This window comes from Mus musculus, chromosome 7 (assembly GCF_000001635.26).
Source record: "Mus musculus strain C57BL/6J chromosome 7, GRCm38.p6 C57BL/6J".
In the NCBI taxonomy this organism is placed as follows: domain Eukaryota; kingdom Metazoa; phylum Chordata; class Mammalia; order Rodentia; family Muridae; genus Mus; species Mus musculus.
This window is the reverse complement of record NC_000073.6, coordinates 102,194,390-102,209,912: the sequence shown is the minus strand read 5'-3', so window position 1 is coordinate 102,209,912 and position 15,523 is coordinate 102,194,390. Positions and strand designations below refer to the sequence as shown.

At 39.3% G+C, this 15,523-nt stretch overlaps 1 protein-coding gene across 10 annotated transcripts in view; it reads left to right on the top strand.

Annotated features, from left to right (window-relative positions):
* The window catches only part of Nup98 (nucleoporin 98), a 90,767-nt gene that overhangs the window by 254 nt on the left and 74,990 nt on the right, over positions 1 to 15,523 (top strand). For 7 of the 10 annotated variants that reach the window (XM_006507896.3, NM_001287164.1, XM_030242624.1 and 4 more), the window contains exons 2-4: positions 14,025 to 14,128; positions 14,863 to 14,964; positions 15,076 to 15,252. In XM_006507896.3, the coding sequence (XP_006507959.1) occupies positions 14,053 to 14,128; positions 14,863 to 14,964; positions 15,076 to 15,252 (355 nt within the window). In that variant the 5' untranslated portion in view covers positions 14,025 to 14,052. Of the gene's footprint in view, positions 1 to 2; positions 175 to 14,024; positions 14,129 to 14,862; positions 14,965 to 15,075; positions 15,253 to 15,523 lie in introns of those variants that run through there. The other 3 variants (XM_030242623.1, XM_006507895.3, NM_001287167.1) reach the window with 2 other exon arrangements.

The window sequence follows — 15,523 nt, the reverse complement described above, 5'->3', positions numbered from 1 at the left end:
CGCGCTCCTTCGGGCCTGCGTGAGGGGGCGGGGCCCGGGGCCTGCGGCCTGGCTCGGGAGGCCCTGGGAGGGGATCCAACTGTGTGGGGCGTAGGCCGGAGGGGTCTCGGGTCGCAGCCCACATTGAGTGAACCTCGCTTTCTCCGGTGCTACTCATTCATTCGCTGGGTGGAGGTGAGCAGCCCGCGGTAGGCAGACCCTTGCAGGGTGGTGCCTTGGGGGGACTTCAGTGAGGTCTCCCCGTCACTTCCTTGACCACTCTACAGGACACGTTTTGTCTAGGGTTCAACCAGAGGGTTGAGTGAGTCAGAACTGTGTTTAGCTTTTTAAGACACTGACAATTGTCTGATAAATAAAATGAAGGGTTCTTTCTGTTCCGTGTAAACCTAGGTGAGAAAGATTGAATTTCTGAGTAACTGGAGCCATAAGCGTTTAAATTGTCAATCGCCCCCACTCTGCCTCAAGTACAGAGGCTTTATTAGTGGGAGGTAGGTAGAGGAAGAGAATCCAGGTGTCTTGATTCAAGTCTAGTAGAATTTGTATACTCTTCCACCCTTCCTCTATGTTCCAGTCTCCCAATATTGGCAATTCTCTATTTGGTAGGGGTAAGGACCCAGCATTTGACATAATTTTCAAAAACACTTCTAGTTTAGCTGTTTTCATGTTCGTTTATATATAGTAAGATAACTTGATTAGTAGTACCCTGATGGGGACTTTTTTTGCTTTTTTTTTTTTTTTTTTTTTTTTTTAACTTCGGAGACAACCCTTGGTTGGCCTGGAATTCGCTATGTAGACCAGGCTTGCCACAGACTCAAAGAGACCACCTGCCTCTAACGCTGAGGTAATGAGATTAAAGGTGTTTGCCATCACATCCAGACTTAACATAGACTTTTGAGAACAAAACTTTAAAAATGATGAAATTGGCTTTAACCTTGGCAGTGCACACCTTTTATCCCAGCACTTGAGAGGCAAAGGCAGGAGGCACTCTGTGACTACAAAGCTAGCCTACTCTTCATACTGAGTTTCAGGACATCTAGGGCTGCAGAGACCCTGACTCAAAAAGCCAAGTGGGGTGGGGAATAAAACCAAGATAGATGTGGTGCAGGCCTGTAATGTCACCAGTTATGGAAATTGAGGCCAGAGAACTAGAGCATACACAGGCAAAACACTTATGCACGTGATAAAAGAAATAATTGAATTCATTTCAGTAAAATGAAAAAAATGAGGCTTAACGTGTTAGAGGTACTGGGAAATACATTGATAAAATTAAATCTGCTACTTAAGATTTGATGGAATTGTCATTTTGATCTGAATATATCAATCAGCTTGTAGTTTTGATGTTTATATAAACCATAAGACCTAAAAACAAATAATGCAAAAGCACAGAAGAGAACTGAAGTCTTAAAAGTTGTAACTTGGTGTTTTCTGTATCATTTTCTCAGTTTGAGCATCACCACCTGACTCACTCTTCCTTGTAAGTTTCCATAGCACTTAACCTGATCTTCTGCTTGTAGCAGACATTTTACATTTTAGCTATTTGACATTTTACTAGATTATGTTTTGTTTTGTCTTGTTTTGTTTTGTTTTTAATCTTGCTGGCTGTGATGGGAATGCCTTTAATCCCAGTACTCCAGAAATACAGGCAGATGGATCTCTGGGAGTTTGAGGTCAGCTTGGTCCGTATAGCAAGTTTCAGGCCAGTCAGAACTGCATAATGAGACCCTTTCTCAAAACACACACACACCAAAACATAGATACATATATTTCTTAATATTTAGGTAATGTGGCTCATAGATGTTCCTTAGTTGTATTTGTGAATGAGCAAATACAGAAAAGTTAAACTGAGAAATACTCTGGAAAAGAGACTAGATGTTTGTGTACTTATGAAATACTCTGTGCTTTTGTTGGTAGCCATTAGCTCCTAGGTATCTAATTACACTGGCAGGGCACCAAATTCACATTTGGGAAAACAGTATTATTTGTGTGGTGATAGTCTAGGACATCAATATTGTAATACTGATTAATTTCTAGTAAGAGGCTTTGTAAAATTCTGAAATTCTATGCCTTTAATCCCAGCACTCAGGAGGTAGAGACAGGGCAATCTCTATGAATTTGAGGCCATCCTTGTCTACAAATCCATCATCAGGAGAGCCAGGGCTGTTACTCATGGAAACCCCATCCCTCCCCCATATACATATATATGTATACATATGTAATTATGTGTATATATATTATATAAATCTTAGTAGATGCCAGATGTTAAGCATTTTATGAGGATTTAGTGTGCTGTGCTGGAAATTCAGTACATGCTCACAGCAAGATAGTTCAGTACCAATTAACCATTCTTCCCCAAGTTGTAACTACCAAGGTTAAGAAATTATTAAAATTATACCTGAATGAGATGACTGCTTACATTTTAATAAAACTATTCTTACTTTGCTTGTAAAGTCAGTTCATAAATTGTCTAAGACTTTTTTTTTATTTGAGACAATATTCATGGTGTGTAGCCTAAGGCTGACTTTAAACTCCTAATTTTTCTGCCTTTCCCTTTCATGTACAGAGTGGTATATGTCACCATGCCCTACTTTCCATGAAAAACTTGTCAAGTACTGTTCTTGGGAAATTCTAAAACTAAGTCCTAGAGCCACTTTCCTCTAAGATTCTCTTCTCGTTTCTGTGGTAGATTACCGTTCTCTTCTATAAGACAAATCAGGGGAAAGCTTTGTTTTTTGAGGAAGGAGTAAAAGAGCTATTGATACTCAAAGTTACATGCAGTATTGAAGAGTTAATACTTCAGTTTAATGGGGAATAATTTTTTTAGTTTGGAATGTATTTATTGAGACAGTATCTCACTATGTACCAGGTTGACCTGGACTCACTGAAACTGCATCATTCTCCCAAGTACAGGCATGTGCATGTGTCACCAGGCCTTGCTGCATTTCTTTGATTATTTTGCTTTTCAAGACTGGGTTTCTCAGTAGCTCTGTCTAACCAGGCTGGCCTTGAGCTCAGAGATGTGCCTGTCTCTGCCTCCCTAGTGCTGGGATTAAAGGTGTGTCCCAGCTTTAATAAAGCTAAAAATAGAGCTTTATGGAGCTGGGTGATGTAGATTAGTTGTTGGTTGATTGCCTAGCATCCATGAAGCCCAAGGTTCAATCTCCTGCATCCTATGAATCAGGCATAGTGATTGGCATATGCCTATAGTGCCAAGGTTTAAGACAGTGGTTTTTAACCTGTGGGTCTCAACTCCTCAACCTCTGTCTCCAAAAAATATTTACATTATGATTTATAACAGTAGCAAAATTACAGTTAATGAAGTAGCAACAAAGATAATTTTATCGTTGGGGGGGGGTCACTACAACATAAGGAACTGTATTAAAAGGTTGTAACGTTGGGAAGTTTGAGAACCACTGACTTAAGCAGTAGAAGCAGGAGGATCTACATAGTTCTAGCTTCTCTAAGTATAAAAAAGTCTTTAAAGTTAGTAGTAAGTTTAAGATAAAGGTGAAGGATAGCTTAGTAGGGTAGATTGAAGGATGTGAAACTGGAGGTGGACAGACAGTAATAGTATAAGATAGTACCTCTCAAACTTGGTGGTTTCTAAACTCCTTAAATCTTTTAAAAATATAAAGTGTTCCAGGGCCAGTGAGATGGCTCAGTGGGTAAAGTGCTTGCCTTGATAATCCCAGAAACCTGAATCAGTCCCTGAAACCCACATACGCATGGAAAAAAGAGAAAAACTCCAGAGGAGTCGTCCTTTGACTGCCACATGGACTCAGTGGGACAGAGAATAATACAGTAGTCATTCAATAATAATAATAAACTTTTTTTAAAATTATGGGTTCCAGGCAGCTTTTATTTATACTGTTGATACTTACTGTGTTAAAAATTAGCTAGGCAGTGGTGGCTTTCACCTTTAATCTCAGCACTCAGGAAGACGAGGCAGGCAGATCTTTATGATTTTGAGGCCAGCCTGTTCTACAGAGGGAGTTCTGGGACAGCCAAGGCTACACAGAGAGACTCTAGGGGAAGGGGTTGGGAGTGTGGGGCTAAAGAGATAGCTTATCAGTTAAAAGCACTTACTGCTCTTGTAGAGGACCTGAGTACAGTTCCTAGCCTCCATGCCAGGCATCTCACAACTGCCTGTAACTCTAGCTAAAAGGGATCCAATGCTCTCTTTCTGGCCACCATGGGTACTGCACCATGTGTATATATACACATATATAAGAAATGTAAAATAAAGTAGAAATGGCTATTTAAAATAAATAATAAGTGGGGGCATGATGGCTTATACCTTTAAATTCAGCACCTTAGAGGCAGGACAAGCATATTTGTAATTTCAAGGCTAGCCAGAGCTACAAAGTAAAACCCTGTCTGAAAAATAAGATACAATAATTTTAAAATTCAGTGAGAAAGCTGGATTAATAAAAGATTATTGGATACAGTAGTTGACTTTTATATTCCAGCAGTTGACAAAGTAAGTTTGTGAAAAATAACCCAACCTTATGTAGATAACTAGCTAAAAAAGAAGGGAGTATTTTAATAGTCTTCTCAGATGTTTGTATTCTCCATTGACATGGCACTCAAACCTGTTAAAGGTTTGTAATACAGATTTAGAAGCCATTTCATTACATTTATGTCCTGTGTTACACAGAAGTTCATCAGTTCATCTTGCATACTGTATCTTATATGTGATTTAATGACATCAGCATTGATAATTTGGAAATTATTGGTTCACTAAGTTATGTTGACAAATAAAATTTTACAGTTGTTACTATTTTGATCTGGTATTCTCACTTAAGTTAAATCAGGGATGTGATGGCACAGGCCTTCAATGACAGTCCCAGGGAGTTTAATGGTGTACAGATGGATTCCAGGGCCAGCCAGGGATACAGTGAGACCCTGTCTCTCAAAACAATAACAAATTTGGAAGTGCGGGGCTGGCAGTATAGATTAGTTAGTGGAGTGTTTGCCTAGTATACATGACACAGGCTTGGAAACATGACCTTTAACCCCAGCATTTGGGAGATGAAGGCAGGAAGATCAAAGTTGTTTTGGTTTACTTTTCCTGTTGCTATAATAAATACCATGATCAAAAGTTAGTTGGGGAGGCAAGAGTTAGTTCATCTCAAACTTTTAGTTTCAGCGCACTGCTGAGGGAATTTTAAGGCAGGAACTGAAACAGAAACCTTGGAAACCTAGCTGTTACTGGCTAGACCACTGGCTCATGCTCAGTTCTCTTAATATAGCCCAGAACCACCTTCATAGGGATGCTGCTGTTTATAGTAAGCTGAGCCCTCCTGCATCAATCAAGACATTTTCCTGCAGACGTGGACACAGGCTAGACTAGTCTGGATAGTTCCTCATTCCAGGTGATCCTAGGTTGTGTAAAGTTGACAAGAGAAACAACTAGCACAGAAGTTCAAGGTCATCTCTGACAACATATCCAGTTTGAAACCCAGCTTGGGATTCATGAAACCCATTTTTAAAAAGTGAGGAAGAGTGGGTGGGAAGATGGCTTGGTAGTTAAGAGCACTGGCTGCTCTTCCAGAAGACGTGGCTTCAATTCCCAGCACCCACATAGTGACTTGCAACCATCTGTGACTCTAGTTTTAGGGAATGCATTGCCCTCCTCTGGCCCCCACCAGAGGCACAGAAGTGGTGGGTAGACATACATACAGGCATGCATGTTAAAGAAATATTTTGTAGAAATGAAGGAATGCAGGAGAGATGGCTCTGTGATTAAGATCCAGAGGACTAGGGGTTGAATCCCAGCACCTACATGGTGGCTAACCACCTATAACTACATACCTGGAAATCTGATACTCTTTCTGTGAGCACCAAGCACACATATATACAGACGTATATGCAGGCAAAGCACTCATACACATAAAAATAAATATAAAATTTAAAAGTAGGGTGGTAGCTGACAGGCTCCTAGACAAGTTTCTAAAATTCTGATTTTCTTGCTTCAAATCTGTTTTGTTTCAAGGGAGAGTTTCTGTGGTTCTGGCTGTCCTGTAACTTGTAACTCGATCTGTAAACTAGGCTGGCCTCAAACTCAAGAGAGATCTGCCTTCCCAGTGCTGGGGTCTAAGGTGTGTGCCCCCAATGCCCAGCTTTGCTTTGAATTTTTAGCATGGTTGATCATTCCTTTGTTGAGATAGTGGTATTTCATGACAAAAAAAGAGCTCTTTAATCACAGAAGTGTTTTTCCTTGAATCAACCCATGCTTTAGTGTATTTAAGTGCTTTTGGGTACTTCTCATTAAATTTCAAAAAATAATCACACAGAATAGTAAAATGATGTTGAGAATATCATAAATACTTTTTACTGCTCATTAAGGACAGTGATTTTTTTTTTACGAATTATTTATTTTATGTATGTGAGTACACTGTTATTCTCTTGACCCACCAGAAGAGAGGGCATCAGACCCCATTACAGATGGATGTGAGCCACCATGTGGTTGCTGGGAATTGAATTCAGAACCTCTAGAAGAGCTGTCAGTGCTCTTAACCACTGAGCCACCTCTCCAGCCTTGAAAATTTTTTATACTGGTTGGCAGTGGAGAATTCAATGACTGTTCATACAGTTTGGGGTCGTTTCCTTGATTGCTGCTTAGGTTCTAGTTTTTTGTTTTTGTTGTTGTTGTATTGGAGATTGAACCTAGGGTCAGAGTATGCTTAGCTAGTTTGGTTTTCCAAGACAGGAGTTTCAATGTGTAGCCATGGCTGACCTGTAACTTGCTCTGTAAACCAGGCTGGCCTTGAATTCAAAGGAGATCTGACTGCCTCTGCTTCCTTGTGTGCTGGGATTAAAGGCCTGTACCACCACTGCCACCCAGCTCTCTATTTACTTTTTGAATTAGGGTGTAAGTTTCTTAGCCTTGCCTTGAACTCTCTAGTTCAGATAGGCCTTGAACTTGTGATCATCTTGCCTTAGCCTCTAGAAGGTGAGATTGGTTACACCAGGCCTAGCCATTGTAGTTTTATTATGAAAGTAGTTTGGGCTCTATGGATCAACTGAAAAATAAATCTTAAACTTATAGATATTTGGGTCACAATTTGAAGACATTGATCTTGGACAGTGATTTTTATACTGATTAAAAAGCTGCTTTGGAAGTGGAGGGTTCTACTATACCCTCTGCTCTTTATTTCATAAGACAGCTGCTTTTTATCTGTCTTTTCTTTCTTTTTTTCTAATTAGCTAAAGATTCTTTAAATTGCCAAGCAATGCTGGCACATGCCTTTAATCCCAGCATTCAGGAGGCAGAGGCAGTTAATCTCTGAGTTCAAATTGAATCTGAATTTTGGCTGCCTATTCGTGAAGGAAACAGTTTATCCTCCTGTAATATGTCTATCACCATTATTCATTACTTGGTCATACTTCCTTTGATACAGTGGTTGCTAATATCTGCACATCTGACCCTCTTGTCAGAGGTTTTTTTTTTTTTTTTTTTTTTTTTTTAGATTTATTTATTTATTATATGTAAGTACACTGTAGCTGTCTTCAGACACTCCAGAAGAGGGAGTCAGATCTCCTTATGGATAGTTGTGAGCCACCATGTGGTTGTTGGGATTTGAACTCTGGACCTTCGGAAGAGCAGTCGGGTGCTCTTACCCACTGAGCCATCTCACCAGCCCCATGTAGATTCTTTTTCTGTGTGTGTATGTGCATGTGTACATAGAGGCCAGAGGTTTTTCTTTTTTTTTTTTTTTTTTTTTTTTTGGTTTTTTGAGACAGGGTTTCTCTGTATAGTCTTGGCTGTCCTGGAACTCACTTTGTAGACCAGGCTGGCCTCGAACTCAGAAATCCATCCACCTGTCTCTGCCTCTCAAGTGCTGGGATTAAAGGCGTGCGCCACCACCGCCCGGCGCAGAGGTTTTTCTTAATCACTCCTTTAACATCCTCCCCCTTTTCATTTATTTATTTAGTTGGCTAGGTTTTTTGTTTTTGTTTTTTTTTTTTTTTTGAGACATGTTCTCTATGTAGTCCTGGCTCTCTTGGAACTTTCTGTGTAGATCAGACTGCCTCCTGAGTGTTTGGATAAAAGATGTGGACCACTACTCCTGAAATTTTTTTTCCTTTCTTTGAGACAGTCTCACTATTTGTCCTTGCTGACCTGAAACTGCCTGTGTAGATGGAGCTGAACCTGCTTGCCTCCTCAGTGGGAGGATTGTAGGTGTGTGACACCATGCCTGGCCTAACATCTTATTTTTTGAGACAGGATTTCCCACTGAATCTAGATTACCTGTTCAGTTAGACTTGATGGCTCTTTGAGAGTACTTGAGTTCTATTCCCAGCAGTCATGTCAGGTGACTCACAACTACTTGTAATTCTAGCTCCAAACTAGTCCTACACCCTCTTTTGTCTCTTGAGGGGGACCCACACACAGGTTGCATAAATGTGTAGGAATAAACAAATAAATAAAACAATCAGTCTTTGCTGGGTTGTGGTTGGTGGTAGTGTAGAGAGACAGGTGGACCTATTTAGTTAGTTACCTTTTTTTTTTTTTTTGGCTTTTAAGATAGGGTTTCTCTTGTGTTGCCCTGGCTGTTCTGGAACCCTCTGTAGACCAGGCTGTTAAGAGATCCACCTGTCTGCCTACCTCCCTGGTGCTGGGATTAAGGGTGTGAAGTAGCAACACCTCACTCTGGGGCTTGTGGGTATGCCTGAATTCCCAGATCTTCAGAAGCAGAGGTAGAATAAGGAGTTCAAGGCTAGCCTCAGAAATGTTAAAGTTAAGACTAGGTCCTTTGTTCTTTCTGGAATTCTACCTAGCCTCCTTTCCTGTCTGTCTTACCCCATCCAAGACAAAAAGTACACAGTGCTTACTTACCAGCTGCTTCTGCAGAAAGAGTGCTGTGAGGTCCAGGGCAGCCTGGAACTAGTGTGAGATCTTGTTGAGACCTTGTCTCAAACAAAAACATACTCATTTCTTTTATTAATTCAATAACTATGGGTAGTGATTCCTCCCTTTTCTAGTATTATCATGTATTAAAAGAGAAACAAAAAAGTGCTTTGTAAAGTAGAAAGTAAATTCTCAGTCTGCGCATCTACAGGTGCCTACTGTGTTTGCGCTTTGCTGACTTTGTTACAAATGAGTTCAGGGGAGTAGAAAGGAAGACTTAGTTAACATTTGTAGAATGTTTTAGAATTAGAAAGCAGCAAGCTGGGAGGGGCCTTGAAGCCTCACAAAGTCGTTCACATTGTCAGTGCTTAGAGGTTTGGTTCTTTGTTGTTGTTTAACTTTTTGAGGTAGAAAACTAATTTTGTTGTTGTATCCAGAGTTAACTTAGTGTACAAAATTTAGATATATGATAAAGTAAGACATCACCATCTAGAGTTCAAACTTGCAGACATTGGGGGAATATATTTCTGTTTATGAGTTAGATTACTGATGTGTGTTGACTTTTTTGGTATTATATAGAGTAAATAATAAAGATTATTGAAGCACAAAGTGCAGAGGAAAATTAAGGCTGAAATTAAAGATCATTTTTAAAATGTCTTATGCAAAATGAATGTAAATAAATCAATTCATAAAGATAAAAATGAATTTTTGTAGAAAATTTTATCTAAGCCATGGGAATATCATGAATTGTTTTATCATAAGAGATTACATTTTATCCTGTTTCTACGTCATCATATCTTACCAGAGTGTACCACCATAACTTGTGTTTCTTGTCATTTGATGTGCTAGCATATACCTGTAGTCGCACTGCCTTGGAGATGGAGGAAGAAAGATCAGTGTCATTCTTGGCTACATAGCGAGTTTGAGGCCAGCCTGGGCTATAAGTGATCCTGTTTCAAAAACCCAAAATAACCTGTTGTAGAGTCAACCACCTGGAATCCTATACGTGGGAGGTAGAGGCAGGAAGATCAGCAGTGCAAAGTCAGTCTATGGTACACAGAAAGTTTGAGGGCAGCCTTCGATAGCTGTACCATCTCAAAACAACAACAACAAGGATAATTGCCCCTAGCCTTAGCAGGTTAGCTGTCAATGGGATAAAGTTAAGCTCCTGGCAGCAGACTCTGAAGTGGGCAGGCCTTAGAGGTTGGTGTAGGAAACTTTCTTGGTATAATCTCCTGTGAGAGAAGTGAGAAAGTAGGAAACGATATTTGAATATGCATAGTGATGGGATTGAGCCTTGGGCTTTACAGACAATAGGAAAGCATTAAAACTGACCATTGCCTGTGTGACACTGTCTTTATTTTTATGTATTACCTTTTCTTCTTAGTAGTAGAAGAGAAATGAACCTAATTCTCTGAAAAAGCACTCTACCACTAAGCTATATTTCTAGTATGGTTGATGTTGTGTTAACCAACATTGGTTGATGAATTTATGTTGTGCTATGGATGTTTAGAAGAATGCCATTACTAAATGAAGTTAGTATAGTCTTACAAAAGATACCATACTGAAGCTGGGTTCTATAGAGTCAATTGGGTTGTTTGGCAGCAACAATAAAGAATAAAAAGTAGACAGTTTTCATTTAGTCAATGGTATTACACAGCAGAGTGAGAAAAATAAATGATTTGAAGAGCAGAGCTGTATGTATTTACTAGTTTTTGTTTTGTGTTAGGGCCTCAGCCTAGGGTAGCCTCAGGTTTACCAAGTAGCCGAGGTTGAGCCTGAATTCCTGTTCATCTTTCCTTTGCACCTCTAGTGCTGGGATTATAGGTGAGCTCCAGTTCACCCAGTTTACCAGACTTCAATTTTTGTAGTAAGACAAATTGCGAGGTTGTCTTTGATCTTGATTTGCTTCAGTGTAATTTTGTTTCTGTTGTGATTTGTTTTGAGATAAGATCTGTGTAGCTGAGGATGACTTTTGACCTCCTAAAAACCTACAGACTTGTGCTGCCATTCCTCACTTATGCTGTTCTGGGGATGAAACCCAGGGCTCTGTGCATGCTAGGCAAGCACTCTTGCTAACCGAGCCACATCCCCTAGCCCCTGTTGTGATAATATAAGAGACCTTGCTCAGCAAGATAGCTGAGAATAAGACAAGTTCATTCTTCTCAGAGCTAAGAAAGTTGACTGGGCATACTGATTTTCACCTTTAATCCCAGCACTGAGGAGGCAGATGCAGCCAGATCTCTTGGTCAGCCTGAGACACACACACAGTGAGACCCTGTCTCCAAAAAGGGGTGGGAGGAGTGGGAAAGATAGGTTGCTTTAGAATGAGAAACTTTCTTCATAGATTAAACGTATTTGCTGCCCTCATTCTTCTTGTTCTTGGGTTTGAGGCAGTTGAATTTCTTTAATATACTATATATGTTTTAGCTTATTGCCTATTACCTATCTCTAATTGGTTGAAAGTGTCTTTGGAAATTTAGAAAGTAGATTAAACTTGAGTTCCACTTACCTCTATGACCTTGTAAGATGCAGTAAAATCTGGTCTTTTCTAATCTGCAAAATAGAGGTGATACAAGTGATAATAGATAGCTACTAACAATATCCTTTCCTTGTTGTTGACATGATGAATATAAATGCTTTTGTAGATGGAGAGGGATCTTCCAGGGTATTTTATTACTACTTAAAGTCCCTTCGTGAAATATGTACATAGTGAGTGGTAGGTTTCTGTATTAGGGTAAGATTTCTAAAAGTAAAATGTTGATGGTTAGGAGCTATAGAATTTAAAGTGTGTAGAGTCTAGTGTACCCAAAGCACAAATTACAACTGAAATGCCCTGTAAGGGTATGTTTTACAGAGGAAAAATTGTTATTAATCATCTTTTAAAGAGTGCTATGCCTCTCATTTAGCCATCAGAGTTACACAAACAAAATGACTGTGTGTGGAGATGAGTAAGAAGGTACCAGGCTGCTGGGCATGGTTGTACACCCTCTTAATCCCAGTACTTGAGAGGCAGAGGCAAGCAGATGTCTGAGTTTAAGATCAGTCTTTCAGGATAGCTAGGGGTATACAGAGAAAACCTGTTTCAAAAAGAAAAGAAAAAAAGAGGAGGAAAAGAAAAACAAAAACAAAAACAAAAACCAAGCCACACAGTGGTGGTGCACACCTTTCATCCCAGCACCTAGGAAGGAGAGGCAGGAAGGTCTCTGTTGGAGACCAGCCTGGTCTACATAGAAAGTTCCAGGACAGCCAGGACTATACAGTGAAAAAGGATAGATATACATGAAATTAAAGGGAGACCGGTAGAGATATGGAAGAGAGAAGGTTAAGTAGTGGGAGAAAGAGGTATGAATATGATCAAATATGTTTGCACATACAGAATTAGCATGTGCTAATATAGTAACAATAAGAATGATAAAGGGCAGGTAACAATCAAACATCCCTTGACACTCAACAAAGATAGTTATAAACCTAATCTTTATATAACTCTTTATATAACTTCAAGCACTGTAACTAACACTATATCCAAAAATAGTGTTTTGCTTTTGTTTTTAAAAAAAAGGAGGTGCCTGGCAAAATCAACATGATAACTGGATAGCATTTGCTTTGAGTGTCATATGTCCATGTGTCCAAACTATGTTAGTTATGAATCTGTTTGTTTGTTTGTTTGTTTTTTAAGATTTATTTAATCTGAGTACACTGTCACTCTTCAGACACACCAGAAGAGGGCATTGGACCCCATTACAGATGGTTATGAGCCATCTGTGGTTGCTGGGAATTGAACTCAGGACCTCTGGAAGAGCAATCAGTGGTCTTAATCGCTGAGCCATCTCTCTAGCCTCATGAACTAGACTTTTTAAAAAATGTATTTGTATAATTTATGTATATAGGTGTTTTGTTTTTATGTACATTCGCACAGCAGAAGGCAGTGGTTTCCATGGGACAGTGGTTAATAGTTGGTTGTGAGCCACCATGTGGGTGCTGGGAATTAAACTCAGGACCTCTGGAAGAACAGCTAGTGAGTGCTTTTAATTGCCAAGCCATCCTTACAGCCATGAAATAGAATCTTTAAAAATTGTGATAGTATGTATATAAATAAAATTTATCATTCATTTATTTTTTTGTTAACATACATATTGAAATCTTTTTCTCCCCTAACTTATCTATTCAGATCTTTTGGCTTTGTGTGTGTGTGTGTGTGTGTGTGTGTGTGTGTCAAGGTTTCTTCTCTGTATAGCCCTGGCAGTCTTGCCTGTTATAGGCAGTGTGCTATCATATCTGGCTAAAGATAGGGAACTTAAAACAGATCTCATTACTGAAAAGTAGATGATTATATGAACTATATATCCCCTAACTTTAAGTCTAGTCATTAAGTGCTCTTAACTGCTGAGCTGTCTTTCCAGCCCTGTCCAGGAAAATATTTCAGATAGTTGGGATAACAGAATATGGTTTTGATGCATATGCTGTATAATTTCCTAGGTGCGTTTTTGTTAAAATCTATCCTAATACTATCCTAATAGAAATAAACTCATGTTTTCTGTTTGTTTCTGTTGTTTTGAGACTGGCTGTGAGCTGTGTATTGAGGATGACCTTCAATTTCTGATCCCCCCTTGTCTCCCACGTCCAGAGTGCTAAGATTTTGGTGTGCCACCATGTTCAGTGCTGGATAGCAAACCCACAGTTTCATGCTGACTGTACTGATCTGTATTGTAATACGAAAACAAAAATTAGGTAAAGTTTTTAAATAAGCTGAGCTAGTATCTTTTTTTTTGCTAAGCCTGATGAATTGAGTTTAACTCCCAGAATCCACGTGGTAGAAAGAAAAAACCCATTTATGTCCCCTGTCTTCTCATGTGTTGTGGCTTTTGGAGGGATGCACACACTAAAAATAATAAAAATTAAATTGCCCTGCAATTTAGTGCACATACATGAAAACATTTTCAGGGGATGGCCGTTGATAGGATCAGAAATTAATATCATACTACAGTACAGTCATTTTAGAAAGCATGCAGATTCATGAACATTTTACAGTGTTTAATTCCTCATTTAAGGTTTGAGGCGATTGAGTAGGAGGACCATGTTATCATTTCTGTGGGCCTAGCTAATATTTGTAGAATGATAGATTTCTTGAAACAAATTTCTGTGTCTCAAAAGAAAAACTTCTCTTTTACAGCTTTCTGAAGCAAACACTTGCTTTGAAGATGTTTAACAAATCATTTGGAACCCCCTTTGGGGGTAGTACAGGGGGCTTTGGCACAACGTCAACATTTGGGCAAAGTAAGTTATGAAAAAGAATGAAATGGGGGCAAATGTCTTTTTTTTCCTGTTTTAATTAATTAATTAATTTTCTTCTTATTATTAATTAGGTATTTTCTTCATTTACATTTCCAATGCTACCCCAAAAGTCCCCCAAACCCTTCCCCCCCCAAATGTCTTGATTGTTTTGTTTTGAGAACCAGTATCACTGTAGCTAGCTCAACTCTATGTAGCTCAAGCTGGCCTTTGACTTCTAGTCCCCCTATCTTAGTTTCTCTAGTGCTGGAATTACAGGCATGAGTCACTGCCATGGTTAATTTTAACTGTTAACTTGACATAATTGAGAATTGGATCTAAGAATATCTGTGAATGATCATTGTGACTATCCTGATTGATGGGGCAGGATCTACCCACTGTGGACAGCACCATTCCCTGGGCTTGGGTTCCTTCTACTCTCCTTTTTCTGGACCTAGAGATAAACCCAGGGTCTGTGCTAAGTAATACTCTTACCACTGGGCTGCACCCTCTGGTAGTGCAAAGTCACACCTTTTGATTAAAAGTTTACATTCCTGAGGGTGAGTAAAATGCCTTGGCTTGATTTCTATTCCGTAAGAATTTCCATGGAAATTGGAGAAAGGTTTCAAATTGCATTAGTGGTTCTGCTTATTGCAGGATGTTATGGAAAACAAAACAAAAAAACAAAACAAAAAAAAAAACATTGCAGTTATTATTGACCCTGAATTTTGCTATTTCAGATACTGGCTTTGGTACGACTAGTGGAGGAGCATTTGGAACATCTGCATTTGGTTCTAGCAACAATACTGGAGGCTTATTTGGAAATTCACAGACCAAACCAGGTAAGGGATTTTGTTTGGAATATATCTGGTTTATATGTAGCTAGCATAGAACTTTACTGAGTGACTACAGTTTATCTACATAACTTGTTTTCTTCCCCTCCATCTCTTCAGGAGGATTATTTGGTACCAGTTCATTTAGCCAGCCAGCAACCTCCACAAGCACTGGGTTTGGGTTTGGCACATCAACAGGAACATCAAATAGCTTATTTGGAACTGCAAGTACCGGGACCAGTCTTTTCTCATCCCAGAACAATGCATTTGCACAAAATAAACCAACTGGCTTTGGGAGTAAGTAGGACACTATTCTTTGGGCTTGTACTTCTACTAGTTTAATATTTGATTTGTTTGCTGAATGTGTTCTCTTTGCTCTATGTTTACTTATCTCCTTTCCCACCAAGTGGTCAAAACCAAGAAATAGAAGAACCTGAAAGTGTATTGAGTTTAGTAGACTAGAAAAGAGGGCAGTAAATATAGCAGTTCCTAGACATCTAGGGCTAAACAGAGAAACACTGTTTAAAAAAAATACACACACACAATAAAACAGACAGAGAGATGTGTC